General features: G+C 42.9%; 1 protein-coding gene across 2 annotated transcripts in view; it reads left to right on the top strand.

The window, feature by feature from the left end:
- The window catches only part of DPYSL4 (dihydropyrimidinase like 4), a 32769-nt gene extending 12172 nt beyond the window's left edge, over window positions 1-20597 (top strand). For both annotated transcript variants that reach the window (XM_053388854.1, XM_053388855.1), the window contains exons 5-14: window positions 1584-1645; window positions 1744-1824; window positions 4573-4641; window positions 6487-6607; window positions 7428-7584; window positions 9121-9262; window positions 10613-10783; window positions 11400-11579; window positions 15238-15409; window positions 18602-20597. In XM_053388854.1, the coding sequence (XP_053244829.1) occupies window positions 1584-1645; window positions 1744-1824; window positions 4573-4641; window positions 6487-6607; window positions 7428-7584; window positions 9121-9262; window positions 10613-10783; window positions 11400-11579; window positions 15238-15409; window positions 18602-18693 (1247 nt within the window). In that variant the 3' untranslated portion in view covers window positions 18694-20597. The remainder of the gene's footprint in view (window positions 1-1583; window positions 1646-1743; window positions 1825-4572; window positions 4642-6486; window positions 6608-7427; window positions 7585-9120; window positions 9263-10612; window positions 10784-11399; window positions 11580-15237; window positions 15410-18601) is intronic.
- The last annotated feature ends 1342 nt before the right edge of the window (window positions 20598-21939 follow it).

The raw sequence follows: 21939 nt of genomic DNA, 5'->3' as shown, positions 1-21939 counted from the left end.
CCTTCCAGATTAAATACGTTGTGAAGCTAGGATAAGGCGATGCTATGGCTCTGGTGTGGTTTCCCACTCAGGGAGTCAGAAATTTCACCCAAGAGCTACTTGGTCAGAACCTGCACAGGCATCCCAGTGGGAAGTTCCACACATCCCTCATTGCAACAGGCTCCTTGTGGTGTGGAAGCCACTTCCATGTGGTTTGGTTCTGAACTGTAAATGAGAGAGAGAGAGAGAGACAGAGACAGAGACAGAGACAGAGACAGAGAGAGACAGACAGACAGAGAGAACTGGGTGACAGTGTGAATGGGGCAACACTCTTGTGTTTCCCAAGGAATTGGCACTAGACCCATACGAACAGGACTGTCTGCACGGCCACACTATTTCCTGCTATTCAGAATTGTTCTCTAGTATTGCCTTACTATTAGTAAAGAGAACTAACAATTATTCCCATTCACGATTGGTTGTGCCTGTAGAATGAGCACAGCTGGCCACATGGTCCATCACTGGCCACATGGTTGTTTCCATTAGTACGACTATACTCACTATTATTCAGTGTTCACAAAATCATGTGCCACAAGACCCACATAGTCCCACTCATCACACACTCCATCATGGTATTGCACCCTGGTGAAGGGGCTGCTTGCTATAGGCCATGCCACTGAAGGAGTTCACACTGAGTAGCCCCAGAAGAAAGTGGAAGGAAAATACCAAGCATTATCAGAAAGATATTGGGAAACCTTGCAGGAAAATCATTTCTGGGGACACTGCGCACCATCTTTCAAAGAAACTGATGGTGAAACACAAGAGCCATAGCTCAGTGGTAGAACATATGTTTGCATGAAAAAGGTTGGGTTCACTGCCTGACATTCTCAGGTGAGGGTAGGAAAGACCTCTGCTTGAAACCATGGCAAACCACTGCTGCTCAGTGTAAAGGATGCTGATGGTCTCACTCTGTTTAAGGCAGCTTTGTATGTTCCTACAAAACTCAACATTAAGATTTTAGGTTAACCAATACATGGAATTGGGTCATCCAATCCAATGCCAGATTTCTCATGTTTATTTAAATGTTGCAATAAATTCTAAGAATATAATTGGAAACTGTCGGGGATTTTGGTTCAATTCTACAACCTAAGAAGTCATACAGAGAAATTAACATAGTGCAGCTTAATGCATGAACACAGCCTATTGCTCCAAATTGTCTAAAAAAGAATTTGATAGGTTCAGAGCCTTGTGGTATATACCTGAGCGGTATGTATCTGCACACTGTGGTTCCTAACTAATTTCACTTTTGACATTGGAAAGAAAATGCATTAATGACAACTGTTCACTTAGCGTAGATGAGTAATTCAGAGTCATATCAGTGTATTTGACTTGACTGCTAAGAATGTTAAATCGGACACTTAGGATTCGATAGCATTTTCTTCTGAATAAGCTAGCTCATGGCTCACAGCATAGATTTTATTCAACATTTTTCAATTCAGATTCTAAGCCTTGATTAGTTTTGTATCTAAGCTGGCCACGCTATGCAGCCTGGTAACTGATGATCATCTTTCAGTAGCAATCATTAATTCTCTTCTGCTTTCATTAAGGTGTGAACTCCTTTCTTGTTTTCATGGCTTATAAAGACAAACTCCAGTGCACTGATGCTCAGGTAATATACATACAAGATGCAAACTGTTGTTCAACTATGCTTTGGTTGAAAAACATAAGCATTATCAGACTCCGCCATTTTTCTTTCTTTCCTGGCAGATGTATGAGATATTCAGTATTATTCGAGATCTGGGCGCCATTGCCCAAGTACATGCTGAAAATGGAGACATCATTGATGAGGTAGAGTGCTTATTTATTTCATTTCATTTATGAATCACTGGCCATGAAGCATCCCAAAGCATTTAGCAATTAAAAAATCAGCAACGAAAACAATTTCAAATCCAATGCAGTTAGAAGGGTGGTTGAAAAAGAAATGTCTTCAATAGGTGCTGAAAAAACTGTAAAGACAGTGCCTGTCTGATCTGTAATGGGCACAAGTTCCAAGGGGCAGGTGCCACCACACTAAAGGCCCTGTTCCTACATCATGTGGAATGAACTTCCTAATGAGATGGTATCCGCAGGAGGCCCTCAACTGCAGAGTCCATTGATTGGTTGGGTGTATAAGAAGCGAGATGATCTTTTAGGTATCCTAAAAGGTATCCAATCCATCTGTAATATGTTGAGGATAATGGCCTACAGTACAAGTTTGTACTTTATCATAACTTGATTCTGGATGAGGCTGTGTGTGTGTGTGTGTGTGTGTGAGAGAGAGAGAGAGAGAGAGAGAGAGAGAGGGAGGGAGAAATGGGACCAACAAAAAGTAGCATATGGCAGTGCATAGGCGCAGCCATATGGATTCAGAACAATATACCCTCCAATCTTTGGGCACTTTTTCATGGCACTGTGGAAAATGATATCATCTATATGCCAGCGAGGCATTTGATAACATCTGTTTGTCACTAACTACATATGTCTTGAAGTTACAATTGTTAAAAAACACACCATACAAATACAAAAGTTTAAAACAGCAACAAAAGAATAATGCAACTTTATTTGCTACAAGTGTTCATACTGCAAGATGATAAAGAGGATGAACCCTACCCTATCCAATTAAAAAATGAGCACCACAGCAGGCTAGAGTATCCTCATACCATGGGAACATGTGTGTGTTGTCCTTTCCATGTGTTCGCTGTGAGAAACATTGAACGTAGTTCACCATGGGAAAGTGGCATATAAGTACATGAAATCTATTAAGGATCTACTATGGTAAATAAGTTTAAAGTAGTTTGTGTGTGGTTGCTGATCCACACCTGTATACACATACATACACACATACAGCCAGGGAGGGGTTGGGTTTGTGTATCTTCCTTGTTCTGTTTTACAGAGATCCTTAATATTCACCCCTAGGGCATTCTTAAATTATCATCAGTTGAAAAGCTGGAAGCCCTTCTGAAGATATTGATCTGCTTGGGATTAGAGAATTTTTGTTCACATCCGACATCATACTTTGATCCAAAGCGGATAGGTGTCACCAGAGCGGGTGGTTGTTTTTAGGGTTTTCAACATAGTTATTAAAAAACCAGAGGGTGACCTTCAAGTGTATTTGCAGGCAAAGAACAAAAGCATGGAAATAAATGTCTCCAGAGCACTTCAAGGACAGAAAACATTTACCCTGGATTGCAAAAGATTAAATGCTCTTGAAATTAAATGTAGAGATTTACTGCCTGTCAGAATATAACTAGTTATTTATAAAGGCTTACTTACCGCTTTGCACAACAATCTTCTGAGAAAGTGATTTGTAATCACTAAAATACCTCAATAACAATAAATTAAATCCAAGTCTAACCTTGACTTGGCCATTGTACTGCAGGCTCTGGTAGCTGCCAGATTGGATTATCACAATGTTCTCTACAAGGAGCAGCTCTAGAAGTTACTTGGAAACTTCAACTGGTCTAAAATGCAGTGGCCATATTACTGGATAGGGTCCCACTTAGATCAAATATAACACATATTTTCAAACAGCTGCATTTGTTTGCATCCCAATTTAAGGTGCTCATGTTAGTTGGAAAAGCCTACTCAGGTCCCAAATACAGTACCTGAAATACCATCTCTTTTCCTACAGTCCTCCTTGAGTATTAAGGTCAGCAGAGGGGGTCCTCTTAGTTTTTCTGTATAAACAAACTTCATAATACAGCTTTCAGAAAACACTGAAGATGCTTATCTTTACCCTGGCTGTTGATTCCTGAGATGTGTATCTTTTTCCAGGACCCTATTTTAATTTTTTTAAAAAGAAATTTATACATAGCGTAAAAGCTATAGACATAATGCATGGGTTCAACTTGTTTGTTGTACTAGCAGAAGCCAGCGTGTGTCTCAATAGCACAACAGGACTTCTCTTCTCTTTCACTGCCACCGTGCACCTCCCAAACCTCCCCAAATCTGGTCCGGAGAACTCCTAGAACAGTGCATGGAGGGAGGAGTGGGGAGATCATTCCTCCTGGCAATGCTTTTTGGGCTTGGTTGGTCAAATAGTAACATAAATTTGCTTTCCATGAGCCCAAATCCTTGGAGAATTTTTTTTGGACTGCATCAACACACTTCATTTTGTTGTTGCTTTTAATGTGGATCATTGAGATGGAACAAGGATGTTAGAAAGATGGGTACTTATTATACATATTTAATCTGCCAGAATTATTTATCAGAATTCTATTTTAAAAAATTCTTCCTCTTTTGGCAACCTTGATATATTTCACTTGCCTTTTTTAAAGAATGGTTTCAGGAACACCCCTCTTCCTGCCGCCGCCCTAAGACAGGATAACAGTAGGATCTATGTTTAGACTTGCCTTGTAAACTACCAAACAGAGAGTTGCAGAGGGCAAATGGTTATGCTGCTGAGTTGCACATATAAATGAGGAAGTTAACCGCTCTAATTGTCACGGATAATAAATGGTTGTGGTGGTGTTTTTAAAAAGATAGCATTCTAAAGTTTCAAATTAGATTTCTGCTCCTTTCATTTATTGCTTCTCCCATATTTCTTCATTTATTTAGGAACAAAAAAGACTTTTGGAGCTGGGGATTACTGGTCCAGAGGGTCACGTTCTCAGTCATCCAGAAGAGGTAATATTAAGTAGGTCCCCACAGAATTACTGTCAACTCTACTCAGTAAAATAAAATTGGGAAATACCATTGAAGGTTAAATTCACACGTGAAATCTCTTTTGCTGAGCCACGTTCAGACTTCACAAAGCCTTCCAAAGTCCCCTTTTGATAAGAGAGGGATGCCCACGCTTAAACACTGAATGTCACATGCAAGACATCATTGTAGACCTACACCGTTTTTGAATAAAATCCAGTAAGTGTTTTGCTGCAGTGAAATTAGCATCAACATAGATAAGATTAATGAAACTGTATCTTTCAGGGGTAGATTATAGGTTCTGCTCCAGATGTTGTTGGAATACAATTCCTATCAGTCTTAGCTAGCATGACTTAATGGTTGCAGACTTAGTTACCGTATTTTTCGCACCATAGGACGCACTTTTTCCCCTCCAAAAATGAAGGGGAAATGTGTGTGCGTCCTATGGTGCGAACGCAGGCTTTCGCTGAAGCCTGGAGAGTGAGAGGGGTCAGTGCGCACCGACCCCTCACGCTCTCCAGGCTTCGCACACCTCTCCGCAAGCAGCGGGAGCCCAGCGCTGGGCTCCCGCTGCTTGCGGAGAGTTGCCTGCATGCTGAAGCCTGCGCGCGCTGAGCTCAGCGCGTCCAGGCTTCGCGGACCTCTCCGCAAGCAGCAGGAGCGCTCCCGCTGCTTGCGGAGACTTGCCTGCATGCTGAAGCCTGCGCGCGCTGAGCTCAGCGCGTCCAGGCTTTGCGGACCTCTCAGCAAGCAGTGGGAGCGCTCCCACGGCTTGCAGAGAGCTGCCTGTTTGGGGGCTGGGGTCGGGGGAAGTTCGAGCTTCCCCTGCCCCAGCCCCGCGCCTGGGGGGAAAATAATTTTCCCCCTTTATTTCCCCCCCAAAAAACTGGGTGCGCCCTATGGTCCGGTGCGCCATATGGTGCAAAAAATACGGTATAATGGGATGATACCCCACAACATCTGGAGGACACCATGACGACGATCCCGGTGTAGCTTATAGATTTTGACACTTGGTGTTTTTGCAATCTGTAATGAGACTAAAAGGATGGTCTGTGTGTCATTATATAAACAACAACACTTCTGCTGAGTTTTATTGTTCTGGATGGCACTCTTAGCTTGCTTGTTAGGCAGTAAACCCCCTTCATTGTTCTGCCCGGACACTGAGGTCCAGCTCCGAGGGCTTTCTGGTGGTTCCCTCACTGTGAGAAGCCAAGTTACAGGGAACCAGGCAGAGGGCCTTCTCGGTAGTGGCGCCCTCCCTGTGGAACGCCCTCCCACTAGATGTCAAAGAGAACAACAACTACTAGACTTTTAGAAGACATCTGAAGGCAGCCTTGTTTAGGGAAGCTTTTAATGTTTGATGTATTACAGTATTTTAATATTTTTTGGGAAGCCGCCCAGAGTGGCTGGGGAAGACCAGCCAGATGGGCGGGGTATAAATAATAAATTATTATTATTATTATCCAACCCACCAGGAGTTGCTTCTGAATAAACATGCATACTCTTTCATTTATGTATTTATTTATGCATTTATTTATTTTAAAAACCACATTTGAGTCTCTTCCAGTAATAATTATTGTCTGACTGAATTATTCATATATTTGAAATCAATCAATATCAGAGGAGACATAATGCTAACTTCCCCACATTTCCCTGTAACTGCAGTTTTCCTGTAAGTGCAGTTGTGAATGGGGTAGACTTATGAAGAACAAGTAGAACAATCCATCATAACAGAATCCTAGCAGCCCTAGCTGTTGTTTAAGCTCTAGGCAAGCTACTTCAGATGAAGCAGATATTGTGAAGTATCTGACTGTGTTCATGCTTCCAAAGGTTGAAACGGAGGCCGTGTTCCGTGCCATTACAATAGCGAAACAAGCCAATTGCCCCTTATATGTCACAAAAGTCATGAGCAAAGGGGCTGCAGATGTCATCGCTCAAGCCAAGAGAAAAGGTAAGTCCTGTTTCGCGCTTCCATACTGATGAGGACTTCCTGTCAAGTCAGCAGTTTTTGAACAGGGAAATTTAAATGCCCAGACATTTAAAATGATGGTACATAGCAGACATTTTTCTCCAGGAGATCAAGCAAGGACCGCTAGTGGTGGTTTCAGAATATCTTTCAGGCATAAACTTGACATTCTTTCATGTCGTTTGAGCATCTTTGGAGATGACAAACCTCTGGAAGTGTTGCGGACAACGTCCTGTCCTGCTGTCAGAAAATCTTTGGTTGCATTCAGAAGCCTTAAGGTTAAGAAATGTCATCTTCTGTGAAAGGTCTTTTGCACGGTCTTGTCTTGAAAATCCCTCTTGAGACAGGTTTGTCCCCAATACTCTGTTCTTTTTCACAGTATCTAAATGGTATACCTGACATTCAACCACAGACACTGGAATTTCCTAGCACAATAATTTTTTTTCAACCTTTTGCCCCCATATTTTCGATTGGGAGCTATGTGTGTGTCTATATATATATATATATATATATATATATATATATATATATATATATATATATATATTTGCATGTCTAAACACCAGTCTTGGCTCAAGGGAGTCTCCAGTTAAGACCATGGAAGCCAAATTTCTAACATTTGAATATATATGCAGATACAGCATGCTTGTTTGTTTCATATACATTTTTCTGCTTCCAAAGGGGTGTGCATATTACACATTTTTGTACCATAGCATGTTCCTGGTGGGGGGAGATGTGGGGCAGCTGCTTTTGATGGCAGCAATATGGATACTGCAGCGGTGGTGACTGTTGATTGTTTGTTCAGGCACAGTTGTGTATGGAGAGCCAATTACAGCCAGTCTTGCTACAGATGGCTCTCATTATTGGAGCAAGAACTGGGCCAAGGCTGCTGCCTTTGTGACATCTCCTCCCATTAGCCCAGATCCTACAACGCCCGATCATCTCACTTCCCTCTTAGCATGGTAAGTCATCAAGGACAGAATGACCTTTCTCTGGAAACACCAAATAACAGACTGCAGCTCAAATGTGATGGTTAGCATGAGAAGAGCTAGTGGCTCTCCTGGGATAAGCATCCGAAAACCTCCTTATTTGGACCTGGTTTCCCACTGTGCCAATATTCCTTTCTCCATCTGGATTGCAACCATGGTGGAGAATGTCAGAGCTGTGGGCTCACCACAGATGCCTCGAGCCTCTTGGAAGTTTTTATAGTCTTTATTTACAGTATTTACAATGGGTCATTAGCACATCGTTCATCCATCAGAGTCACTCAGTTCAGATCTCTGCTGAGGCCTGCTTTTGCCCTTCAAACAGCTCATAAAATGGTGAGGTCTCCCGCCCCATAGTTCTACCCTTCTCTTTACCACAGGCCTTCTCTAGGGCAGTCGTAAATTTTCCCCCTGATTCTGAGCCTGAGCTTAACCCCTGCGTTCTCCCTGTGAACTTTCCATCTCCCCAGCCCTTTCTGGGCTTATTCCAACCGCCCTCTCCTCATTGCCTCCCTCCCCCTCAGGCACCTCGTCCACATCTTCCGCTTCCAGGCCCCCCCTCCCTCTGGGGAACTTGAGACCTCTGGTTCGTCCCTGACAGAGAATGTGTTCCTCTCATTTCCATATCATTTGCAGATGGATTTTTTTCTGGAAGGAAGTCACCTGGGAATGAGCACTAAACTGGCACAATATCCCACTATGGTTCCAGAAGTGGCTTTTGCATCATATATAACTCAAATATCGTGGAGATTAACAGTCAGGGGAAAGTTGTGAAAATGGAATAAACTGCAGCTTTTGACTGGGACCTGGGAGGCCAGGGTTCATGCCCCCAATCACCTATGAAGCTCCTTGGATGACCAGTCACTGCCCTTGAAGCTACCCTACCTTCAAAGTGGGGAGGGGGAGCCACTTGAGCCCTTCATAAGAAAAGTGAAATATAAATGTACTACTCATACTGGTTTGTTTGTTTTTTAAAAAGCAGTGTGGCTTTATATGTTTCTTTTCCCCCATACCATGGCTGCTAGTCCTGCATTCCTGGCAACTTTTTCTACCTTTTGCAACGTGGCTGAGGTTAGGAGTCACTAAATAGATCAGTATCTCCCCTCTTCGCATGGAGGCCCAAAACACAGCTTCTCCCCACCCCCTGCCCATTTTTTGTTTTTTTTGTTTAGAATTTAAGTCACTGTGACATTCATCTTGTCACTTTGCACTGCTGAAGTCGGCACAGTAAAAAATACGGCAGAGTCAAGGTTGATTATGAATATAAAGTTGACAGTCTTTTTTCCTCTGCTGCCTCTATTCACCTCTATTGTAACCTCTAAGGAATGATTTTGAAAATCCACCACTTCTTTAAAGTTTTATTAGCTGTTTGTTTCTTTTCAACTTACAACAAATCAAAACCACCCCAGATTTTCAGACTCAGTAGGAAAATATTGGATAAATTGGCTTCTGCAACCAGCAAAGAGCTCCCCCCCTCCATTTCACTCTTTGCTTGCCATTTGTTTTAATTAGTGGGGATCTTCAAGTGGTCGGCAGTGCTCACTGCACCTTCACCACAGCGCAGAAGGCCGTCGGAAAGGATAACTTCACCCTCATCCCAGAAGGAACTAATGGCATTGAAGAACGAATGTCGGTCATTTGGGAAAAGTGTGTGGTGAGTCAGTTCAGCAGAATCCAGTGTGCTCTGAAAAGCAAAGGATGCTGACATGGCTTGAAAGTGTTAGATATCTCACTGCATTGTATGGCTAAACCAGCGGTTTGCAGTGTACCTCATTTGCACTACAGAAACACAAACAAAAACCCAGCTGCCCCTCAAAGTTCACACTTCTCTGAACTTTGCAATGAAGTTCTTCAGCTGAGTAATGTGTACAGACATGCATGCTCTAAAGTGTGCATAGAAATGCACATCTTAGTGAAAATAACCAAGAAAATGCACTATATTAGGGAGCATTGCTTTGCAAAAATGTGCACGTTAGGCAAAAATGCATATAAACTGCTTTGAGTGTTTGTTCTTTACAATCAAGCAATATATAAAAGTTATAAAATGAAATATATATACAATGAGAAATTCACACTTCAATGCTGATAAATCTTCACGGGGACTTTAACAAACAAACCAACAGATGTAGAATTGTGGAGAAGTGAATTTAAGATTGAAAACAATGAGAAACGTGAGAGAAGTGAAATGGAAAGATTTGCCCATCCCTAAATGAGTGGCCATCGCTTTGCTATCGTAATGTAAGAATCTATAATTTTAAGTGATATGGACTAGAGCAGCCTTTCTCAACCCGTGGGTCCCCAGATATTGTTGGACTATAACTCCCATCAGCCCTAGCTAGCAAGGTCAGAGCTCAGGGATGATGGGAGTTGTAATCCAACAACATCTGGGGACCCACAGGTTGAGAACCGCTGGACTAGATGGACCTGTGGCCTTCCAGATATTGTTGGACTTCAACACTCTTCATCCCTGACCATTGACTATGCCAAGTAGGGCTGATGGGAAACAGCTTCTGGAGGTCTGCAGCTTCTCCACCTCTGGGAAAGTGTTCAGTGCTGAGTTTTATGAGCAGTCACCTCCTAATGCCATTAATAGACAATGTCTATGTCACAGTAAGAATACCTGTGTTGGATTGAACCACCTTGATCCACCTGGTTTAGCATCCTTTTTCCATCATTGGCCAGTTGGATTTTTCTGGGATGCTTACAAGCAGGACATGACAGTAGGCAGGCTCCTTTTTCACTTGTTCCCAGTATCTTCAGTACTTCAAAGATAAGTAGTTTTTTCCCTTCTCATACAAGCTGCAGTATGAATTACAAAGGAGCTCAGCAAGGGGGATAGATCTGGGATGAGATGACAGATTAAGGCCAGAGACTGTAATCTGTTTGCCTGAATTCAATACTTGTCAAATGAGCATGCTTTCCACACCCCAGAGGTCTATGGTTTTCAGATCTCTCTTTCTGAAATCCCCCTCTCCCTTCTTTCCCTCTTTCCCCCCATTTCCAGGCAACGGGGAAGATGGACGAAAATGAATTTGTAGCAGTGACCAGTACAAATTCAGCAAAGATTTTCAACTTCTACCCCAGGAAGGGACGGGTTGCTCTGGGTTCCGATGCTGACTTGGTGATTTGGAACCCGAAAGCTACAAAGATCATCTCTGCAAAAACTCACAACTTGGTAAAAGAAGAACTCGCTGCTTTTACTTTTCTTCAGCACATTAGAAGTTTCATCATTTATAATGTTGATCTAATAATTAGCTGTGATAAAGTGTAATCCAGCTAAGGCTGCCAGCTTGTTTTCCAGCTTTGCCTTTAACTGTGGTTTGATCTGCAGGCATTAGCAGGTGCTCATGTTTATCTCCCAAGTGATGAAAAGTGTCACCTACAAAATGCTGCAGTTCAAACTATTATTAATGCTTGCAAGCAGGTGAGGTAGAGCTTTTCCCCCCTAGTCAGCTGACAACCTTAGATCCACCAAAGATTGAACATTAACTTTCACCAATTTCAGTAGAGTTAGTAATGTGCTATGCAGCCAGATCCTATTTGTGTTTACTTGCATGTAAGTTTCAGTGAGTGCCCTATGTATACCTTGGAAGCTGTGTGTGATCATTCAAAGCCACCTTGAGATTATGCACATTGACCAGGCTGTGGACACCACTTCCTGTTTGTGTGCACATTTTCAGTTAGCATTTATGAACATTCCGCATCCAACCTACCATGGTGACCCTCTGACACTTACCTTTTGATTTAATTTATCTTGAAGCTGATCAAGAATCTCTTGTTGGTTTTGCCAGAATGTAGAGTACAACATATTCGAAGGAACAGAATGTCACGGTGTCCCTACGGTGGTGATAAGCCAAGGGAAGGTTGTGCTGGAAGATGGGAACCTCTTTGTCACCCAGGGCGTCGGCCGTTTCATCCCTCGAAAGACATTCCCTGATTTTGTTTACAAAAGGATAAAAGCAAGAAACAGGGTGAGAACATTTCTGTACATGAAACTCCTTCCTTCCCACTGCTGATGAAATGCTTCCTTGTCTCTTGGAGGCAGTTGCAAAAACTGCTGATCACAGGATCTGGAAAGAGCTGTTCAGTATGATCAGATCTACTGTGCAATATTTAAGCAGGTCTTTCTGGAATGTAGCTGTTAGGGCTTGAGAATGAAATCCGGCATATTTAGTAGTGGATTTTGATGTTTTTCATATTGGGTGTTAAGCTTAGCTGATGGCTGAAGGTGAAAACTAGGTATGAGAGTTGGATTTCCTAAAAGATTCCCTCTCACCGTATTGCTGCTTTCACCCTCATGCTATGACTTGCAGGGCCATAAGTGGATTGCAGCTGTGACCTGGAATCTCATATATAAGAGGGTCTTGAATAGTTAAGACAACTGATAAATCTCAGAGACAGAATTGGCACAGCTAGGCAGACATTTGGCCGGAGGCTGGGCATGTCAAAAAAAGTTCAGTCAGTGTTCAGCCAATGGGTCATAAACTGCCCTAGATATGTACAGACTGATCTAGGATAATCTGCATCCTCAAGTAGGAACTTCATGACAGTCAATGAATCCTCAGTTCCATGAGAAATACCTATACTTTAAAAAAATAAACACTATAGAATGATTGTATCTTGTAGCAAGTTCTCATCCTCTTCCACTTCCTTTCAGGAGTCTAATCCTTCAAAATTATCCGTTGAGGTAGCATAGATGAGAACTAGGTAAACCTTGTGGTACCCTCCACAAATGTTTCCTACCTGTTGATCCTCACCAAGCCGTGTTCTTGCACACTTCCTCCTCTCCCTTTGCACCCAGCATGGGACAGAAGCCAGGAGTCCTTTCTCCTCTCCTGCCCTCAGACGCTCAGTTGCTTACTTTCTCTTTTGTAGGAACCATAGCTCGTGGTTGTGTTTGGGTCATTTTGTCCTCTAAACCAGTTCTGCAAACTACCTTCAAACTATGGTTTGCAATCCTGGTTGGAAAGGAAAGTGCAAACCATAGTTTGCCCCTTTAGACGTAATGGCAGGATTCAGTAACTGAAGTGAAATGCATCAGTAGATGAGGGAGTTTGCAGGCACAAGGCTCATTCCTGCGGTGACCAATCATGGTTTTTCAAATGGTATTTCTTATGGCCAGAGGTGGACAGAACGTACTCCTGCAGAATGGGACTGTGCCCCAGGAATGCCTTTAAGGGCAACTAACCAAGTTGCCTGCTACCACTCTTTGTAGGACTCTTTCACTCTGTCCCCAGCATGAGGGCCATGTGGTCAGGCGTTATATTGAGCATTCAATGTCAGTAGTTGCATTACTACTGAAATTTCAAGCATCATAATCAGCATGAACAAGTGTGGCCTCCAACAGAACGTTGCAGGGTGTCCTCCCTCCTAAAAAACAGTGCTGTGGTGCAGGATTAGTCCTGGCAACCATTCCACCCTTAAGCAGAACATTCTGCTCCTCCAGCCTCTGGTCTTTTAATCTATTTTTTCCCATTTTCACTCTATAAGCTGTGGCTACTGAGCAGGATTAGTTCTCATTGTGCTATTTTGTGGGGGAACTTTGCCCCCCAGGAGAACTTGTTCTGTAGCAAAGCTGGGGTTCCCTGAGCATATTGATACCTCCCTCCTGTTTTTCAAGGACCTCATTTTGGCTGCAGCCTCATGGGCACCCAAACCCATGAATTCACTGTTAAGAGTTGCAGTGTTATGAATGGAGCAGACAGGCCCAGTTTGGATATTGCAACTCTCCCCTCCCCCAATCCAATATTGATCAAGACTTCTGCATGGACTACTTGACCCTTGTGGTCCCTTTGAACTCTACAATTCTATGATTCATTTAAACGTTACTTATTGTCAGGGTTGCCACAGTTGACGTTATAGCAAACAGTTGCGTGTACATGGCATACGGTAAGGAGCTAAATAGGTACCACTCCAGCAGGAAGATAGATGGCATTTCCGTGCGCTGCTCTGGTTTTGGTGTTCCACTGCGCCAGAAGCGGCTTAGATATGCTGGCCACATGACCCAGAAAAACTGTCTGTGGACAAACGCCAGCTCCCTCAGCCTGTAAAGCGAGATGAGCGCCGCAACCCCAGAGTCGCCCGCGACTGGACTTAACTGTCAGGGGTCCTTTACCTTTACCTTTAAGGAGCATTTGAACACAACTTCTTCTATGTGCAATGCTGCCTTGGAGAAGACCTTTTGATGGCCTGCATGAGTGAGTAGCAATGCCCCACCTGGTCCTTAGCTCCCTTTATATGCACAGTTGGGTGCTCACAATCTTCCAGCACACACCTACCTCTGTGTCTGTGGGAAGGTTGCTGCAAGAGAGCAGGTTGGTTGGTGGTAGGAACCTTCAGTGTATAGAGTGCGCACATGGAAATAAGTTGCTTCAGGGCCCTGGATGATACCCTTAACCTTCAGTAAATAAATGCTAAGATTTATGCACATTACCTACTTATTTGGTGGGTTGCCTGGAAAGTAGCTACCATTTTTTTATCCATAGGGAGCTATATATTGAGTCCTAGCTTTACCTGCCTCGTCGACCCTTTTCTTATTTTTTTACACGCATTTGGAAGGAGTGAAATGGGGTGGGGGGGGAGGAAGAACCACTCATAACTCTGTCAGATTCTAGCCGAAAACACTTACAAGTCCTGTAGGCTACCAATCAAACTGTGTTTGCGTTGTACGCGAAAGATGCAGCGCCCTCTGTCATTTTTAATTATCCCAGGGATGAAGTTCTCAACAAAACATACACTTCCATTTAGGCTGAGCTGGAGGTTTGCAAACTCACCCGTAATTGGTCTCCAGATAGGGCAGTCAGTGATTGCTCGTGATGGTAATTCATTTGGGCAGTTGCCTTTGATACTCAAGGCACTTATTCCCATTGTCTACATTCCACTCCTTGCCCTCCTGTCTAACAATAACTTCCTGGAAAACAAGCATTAACACAGAACGGAAGAGTATCAGAGGAGCCCTGCTGGATAATCTAGTCCGGCATCCTGTTGTCCAAGATGCCTATGGGAAGCCCAAAACTGGGACACAAGTACAATGACCCCTTCGTAGTTGTTCCCCAGCAACTGGCAGCATATTGCCATCATGACTGGTAGCTATGGAGAGCCTCCATGAATGTGTCTAACCTCCTTTTAAAGCGAAGTCCGCGGCCCTTGCCACTTCTTGTGACGAATTTCATAGTTTAACTGTGTATTATCATCAGCAGCACTATAAAATATGTCTGTGTTTGTGTCAGTCTGGGTATATAACCATCTGAAAAGTGAACAACAGAGCAGAAATACTTGTTCAAAATGCAAAACGCTTCCTCTTTAAAAGGTCTCTTGTGACAGCATTTCTGTGCGTATGCCCAAGGCCAAACCATTACTTACTTCTAGCTTATTTCTAGCATGTGTGACTGATACTCCTCAGAGGAAGAGTAGCTCTAGCTAACTTCTTGTAATAATGTTTTGTCTTGCTCTGTTGAGTTCTGTCCCTTTACAAGGAGAAAGGGGGAGACAGCTGTACTGAGAACACTTGGTCAGGAGAAAATAATAATACCATTAGCGACAACCATCAAACATTTGGTCATGAATATACCCCAAGGAAAACCAGCAAACATTCAGTCAACTGTGATTCTCCCTCTTACTTTTTTATAGCTTGCAGAAATTCATGGTGTTCCTCGTGGGCTTTATGACGGACCAGTTCACGATGTCATAGTAACTGCTAAAGCTGTGGCCCCAACTCCTACCTCAAGAATAGCTACCTGTTCAGGCAAAATACAGGTTCCTCCCATCCGCAACCTACATCAGTCAGGCTTCAGCCTGTCTGGTAAGTTGATTTTTTTTTAAGGGGGTGGTACAAAATAAACAGCAAATTCACTTGGATAAAGAGAATGCTGACTTAAAGGGAAGCTCCCGTTTTGTTGACGCATTAACCAAAGCCCAGATCTGGGTCACAACCTGAAGCTCATACCAGATTTACAGTACTGGTATCTGTACTAGAATTTAGGGGTTATGTTTTTTGCTGTTGCTACATGCTAGGCATGAAATAAGATTTGAATTAGTGACTGAACTGATGTGACTGCATCTTAAGCGCTTCATTTGGCATGGCTATGTGGCCTTTTAAGGTGGCCTGTTGCTGTTTTTATTAATCTCACACTTTGGTACCCAAGACTAAGGGCACCTGCAATGCTGCACAAGGACTTTATCTGCTGCAAGCTCATCTGCATTCTCTGTACTGCGGTGGGGGCCTAGCAGTGCCTTTTGGTGGGCATGTGTCAAGGTCCAGTCACATCAGTGGGTTGCATGGTCAGTCTGTGGCCTAGTACTGTCACTTGGGTATGGACTTGCATCCTGTGGCTCCTGCCAGGTTGTTAGGCCCTAGTACATGACACTCCAGTTTGTGGGCCGTTACTCACTTTGCAAAATTCAATTTTTGAAGGCAAGTGCCTTGTTCAACGGGACGCAATTGGCGCTGTGGGTTAAACCACAGAACCTAGGACTTGCCGATCAGAAGGTCGGCGGTTCGAATCCCCACAACAGGGTGAGCTCCCATTGCTCGGTCCCTGCTCCTGCCAACCTAGCAGTTTGAAAGCACGTCAAAGTGCAAGTAGATAAATAGGTACCGCTCCGGCGGGAAGGTAAACGGCGTTTCCGTGCGCTGCTCTGGTTCGCCAGAAGCGGCTTAGTCATGCTGGCCACATGACCCAGAAGCTGTACGCCGGCTCCCTCGGCCAATAAAGCGAGATGAGCGCCGCAATCCCAGAGTCGTTCACGACTGGACCTAATGGTCAGGGGTCCCTTTACCTTTACCTTGTTCAACAGTTTTCCTTTGCACCTCATTGACTCAGGTGCTGTGCTGCTGTTGCCAAAAATAGCATTCACTGAATGGGAGCTTCATACCTGCTTGGAGAATGTTTAAGACAGGGGTCGGCAAAGTTTTTGTGCCTTGGGCCGGTTCACGGTCCAGCAAACGCCGTGGTGGGTCGGAGTATGTGTGCACGCATGCATGCATGCGCAAACACTATTTCTGGCACTCCTTCCTGTGCAGAGGTGGCATGCACAGCTTCCCATTGGCTGCAGGAGCTTTCTGCAGCCAATGGGAAGTTAGCCAGTGTCATGGAAGGCGGTCCCCACTCTGCTCCGTGCCAGTTTAGCGCAGTGCACGGGGGCCAAGCGAGCAGCGGGGGTCCATGGGCCGGTTAAATGACCCCCATGGGTCGGTTGTGGCCCATGGGCCTTAGGTTGCCGGCCCCTGGTTTAAGCCCCCTTTCCAATTGGGCTTGCTTACTAGCTTACTCAGAATGTACCACCCTTGGCGCGCAAGGGGTGGTACAAATGGAGCACTGGATGCAGCACTCCGTCGCCATGGTTGTGTGACAACCATGAGAGGGTAGGAGAAGTGAGTGCCTCCTCCAGAAGGGCATCACTTAGCACTAAGAGAGGCAGGGAGCAGGGTGGGGCTGCCCATTGCATGTTCCACACTGGGAGATCACCTAGCACTCTTGGGCTTGGGACAAGGAAGGGGCCCTTGAATGTACATTTGTGATATGGAAGCAGCTGGATATGTGGGGTGAGGAAGTTTTTTCAGCCCAGGCCCACATCCTCTGGGGTCCACACACCAGAGTCGGACGGGGCAGGGCTGGAGGCAGAAGTGGGTGGAGTAATGAATGTAAATTTTAATTTTGTACAATAGCTTAGTTTCTCCACACAATTACACATCCCTCTCTATCCTCCGGGAAAATGAGAGACATTGTCAGGGATACGTTTTTGGCAGGCAAATTTACTCAAGGAGGGAGCAAAGCAGGGTTAGTAGAGAATGTGGTCTGGGGAGATTCCTAAGGGCCAAGTGGGGAGGATGGGGGCTGCATTTGGCTCCTAGACTTGAGGTTCCCTGCCCTCTGGCTTAAGTAGCACTTGTTCATCCTGAAGATTAAAAGCCTGCGATTTGGACAAAAGAGGACCTTCAGTGGCAACCACTATCACTCCCTAGATTTTAGAAAGTGTCTTACCTTTTAACCTCTGTATGGTGCTTAGAGCATTTTGGGTGCTTCAGAAGTCATAAACAGTAATAATATATTTCCTTTGATCAATGATGTCATTATTCATTCCAGCATGCTGTAATTATTTTGGATCACATTTTATTTTAACTCGATCCAAGTGTGAAAATCTAGAAGTGTTTAATCTTCTTTTAATCCTAAATGCTTAGCTATTAAGAGCTGTTCGAAAATACCTTTGGACATGGTCCAGACAGTTAAGTACTTTCAGACCTTATTAATTTCAGTGGGGGAACTGAAGCGCAAACATAAATCTCATCCGCTGAAATTAACGTGCCTTTAGAAGTGCTTAGCGTCTGCCCCCTTCATTTCCTTATGTTCTTATAAAGGAGTATAAGATTTCCTATCTTTAGGAATTAGCATATTATGGTTCAGTTTTCAAAGGGCATGATTCCAATGGTACATGGCAAAATTCTCCATGCGACTTTTCATGATAAATGATTGTGCAATAATAAATGTAAAAGAAAATATAACATAATATAATATAATTAATATAATATAATTAATATAATATACCGTATTTTTCGCTCTATAAGACGCACCAGACCACAGGACGCACCTAGTTTTTGGAGGAGGAAAACAAGAAAAAAAATATTCTGAATCTCAGAAGCCAGAACAGCAAGAGGGATTACTACACAGTGAAAGCAGCAATCCCTCTTGCTGTTCTGGCTTCTGGGATAGCTGCGCAGCCTGCATTCGCTCCATAAGACGCACACACATTTCCCCTTACTTTTTAGGAGGGAAAAGGTGAGTCTTATAGAGCAAAAAATACGGTAATTAATATAATATAATATACTTGATTTAGATGTACCCATTCCATTTCCTGTGTCGGCATGAACGAATCTCCATAGACATACTATTTTAACAATCACGTGATGCTCATAATAAGGCTGTGTTGTATTAATGAACGCATTTCTTGATTGATTTATTTGTAAGCATTCCATTGTGTGCCATTTTTCTTTTAGGATCTCAAGCCGATGACCATGTTGCAAGACGTACTGCACAGAAAATTATTGCTCCCCCGGGTGGACGCTCCAATATTACATCTCTGTCATAATGATTCAATATTTGATCCATATGCAGACATAACTGTGATTAGATCTGACTGGGCATGATCGGGCACATTCAGGCTGCAATCCTACACCCATTTACTTGAGTGTAAGCCCCATTGAACTTGATGAGAGTTACTTTGGAGTCGATGTGTGTAGGAGTGCACTGCCAGAAACACTTTTAAGTCCCATTGCTTGAATCATAGCCTACTGAAATCAGTGGCACTTGCCCTCTCCCCCCCCCCCCCGTTGGGGCAGATAGTTTGTAGAAGTGCGTTTAACATTCCTTTAAAATTACTGTATCGTTAAAAGACTCTGCCTTGCCTACACTCCCCAAGCACCTCTTGCGTTACAAACGGTGATCACTGAGTCCGTGATCCTTAAGAAGAACCTTTTTAAAAGTGACCATGTGGATATTTAACACTGCCAAATTAAAGGGCTTGAATGGGAGTGCACATCCCAGGAATATGAAAACGATTTGCCTTCTTACTCAGGATAAAATTCCCCACCGTTTCTTCTTTCAGTGGAAAATGAGTGCACCCCTCCCCAGTGTATAGATTTTGTCAACTGTTTTAAATATATCCTCCAATTTTCAGCAAATCTCCAGAGACATGCATGTGACCTTCTAGTGAAGTACTTTTAAATTCTGTTCAGCTGAACTGCTAGTTGTGCGCTAAGTTACAACCAAGGCATACCTGAATACTTATTTCAATTTTGAGGCTTTCTATCAATAATCTCTGCTCTTTCTACAAAAATAGTTTTTACTGGGAAGGAATCCTTGTGCTATTTTAACACAAGCAGCTTATTCCTATATTTCCTTTCCTTTTTCTTTTATACTGACAACATGGAATACTCCCCTACCTTGCTCCTGTGCAGACATAATGCTTAACCTGGATTTGTTTTGACCATGCTTAAGTGTTAAGCCATAGGTTAAGGACTGGCCACAAACTAGGAAGTGAAAGCAAAATTTGACATGGGTTTTTTAACCACGGTTTGAATCAACCACAGTTGTGTGATCATTCCCATGTCAAACAAACCATGGTTGAGAGCATCTTCCCATCTTTACAACACCTCTGCTTGCAAGGTAGACAAGCAGGTTTCACTGATATCTCTCTATACTTCCCCTTAGGACACTGAGTCACAGGTTCACTGTGGGATCTTAATCAGAATTAAGGCAACAAACCATAGTTAGGTGTTATGTCTACATGGGCCCTTGTGAGCCTCAAACTCACTGCCAACATCTTTCTGACCCATAGGACTCCTTCGTCTAGTAGATTGCCATATGGATATCACTGCTCTAAATTTTATAGCTGCAATTTCACCAGTAACCATAGATCAAGCCACAAATGGCTTATGACTGACATTGATTGAAAATGTCTATAAGATCTCATTGGTAGATCCTTGAACATAATTTTAGGAACCATTGTCACTCAGTATCATTGTGGCAGCATGGATATAAGAAATACAAGTGTGGTCTGATTGTTCATGAAATTAGGTGTCATAGTGTCACTTTAGAACTGGTATAAAACATGCATCTAGACTTTGAAATAATAATAATAATAAGATAGCTGAATTTCTGGAACCTGGACACAATTGTGTAAGTGCCAGTGTGTTTTTAGTCTTTTGTTAGTCTTGGATTTTTTAAAAACAAATTATTTATACAGGTTTTTTTTCCAAGTACCAAGTGTAGACCTTCTAAACCAGAAAATAGGTGTATCTGGAGGTCAGCAGCACACCGTGAACTTTTTATAAAACTTATAACAGGTTTATTATATTTAAAGCTATGTACAGCAAAAGTGATCTTCTATATTCCATATCATTCCATAAAACTATGCTTGTGACTCGTTTACACAAAACGACTTGTTTTTGTTCAGTTTTGTTATTTACATTCAATAAAGTTTCTTCAAAATCAGCTAAATGATAAGCCAGATGAATGATTTTGACCTCTCTTCGTCTTCATATTGATTGGAGTTAAGGTAACCTCTGCATAATTGGTATGACTCAACACCCATTGAATTTAGGGGTGGACCAATTTGATAGGTCCTCGATTACTGGTCTCTTTTATTTATATTTTGCACTGCTTTTGAGTTTTCCTCTGAAATGTTTTAATTTGTGACAATGAGGTAAAGAAAAATCAAGTTTCCTCATTATTGTCTTGCCATGATAGAAAGAAGAGTGGTATAGAGTCCTGACCGCACAAATCAGCTGTGCAAAAAGGGAGGAGGGGATGGTTTTCCACAGAAGATTTATCAAGCTATAAAAAGTGTCCTTAGATCAATTTTTCCTGGAAGTACCAGGAAACACAGGCAAAAGTATTCATCCCTTCGGAATGAGAACAACTGTTATCTGCCCCCATTTTGAATTGGCTTCATGATGTCATTACATAGCCAAGTGCTTTTGGGGGTAGTGCAACAATACAAAAAAATAATAATACCACTACTATCATGTTGACCATATGATTCCTGATTGGCTGGGCTCCTCATCAAGAAGGAAAAAGCACTTTAAAAATGCACTAAGTCAGCTACTGACCAAGGCTGCAAATAGCAGAGAGCGAGGGAGTAAGGCAAAAGGGCAGCATTCATTTTGCAGCTGAAGAAGCACTTGTGAAAAATTGGTGCCATGCTATGTATACCAGAAAGGCGTGACATCCAGACTGAGAAAAGGAAACACCATTTTGCCATGTCAGTCATGTGCAGATAGGAATGTATCCTGCAACGGTAGGTGGGCAGTTCCTCAGCCCTGCCCATTAGCCAGGATCGCAGACATGTAGCCATTTAAAAAAGACAAAACCTGACAATCAGATGTTCAGGAGGGAAAGCTGGAAGACTTATTTCAGTCTCTCTGGCATTTCCTTTTCTGCCAAATAGCTGACCAGAGAGGTTCCAGATTCATTCTTCTTCTTTTTTGTAAATAATTTTTATTAATTTTCAATTAAAATCATCCCTATTAATGACAAATTCAATCAAATCAAATCACAATACAAACATAAAGCCAAATTACATTCCAAATTAAAATTTCAGGGAAGAACTTTCCATGTTCTGGATGTCGGGAACAACTATCTCACACATTCCCCCCCCCCCCCCCGCTTTCTTTATTACGCCAGTTTCCAAATTCCGATGTTAACCTCTCAAAATCTTTTCAGTCGCCGGTACAGAACTCCCATCATTTTAAATAAATCCATATGTCCATTCACCTGCCGGAACACAGTTTAATTTAACTGTGAAGTTCCCGATTCATTCGTTTGTTTTTTAAGG

The sequence above is a fragment of the Podarcis raffonei genome, chromosome 5 (assembly GCF_027172205.1).
Source record: "Podarcis raffonei isolate rPodRaf1 chromosome 5, rPodRaf1.pri, whole genome shotgun sequence".
NCBI lineage: Eukaryota > Metazoa > Chordata > Lepidosauria > Squamata > Lacertidae > Podarcis > Podarcis raffonei.
This window is presented reverse-complemented; position numbering and strand designations above follow the sequence as displayed.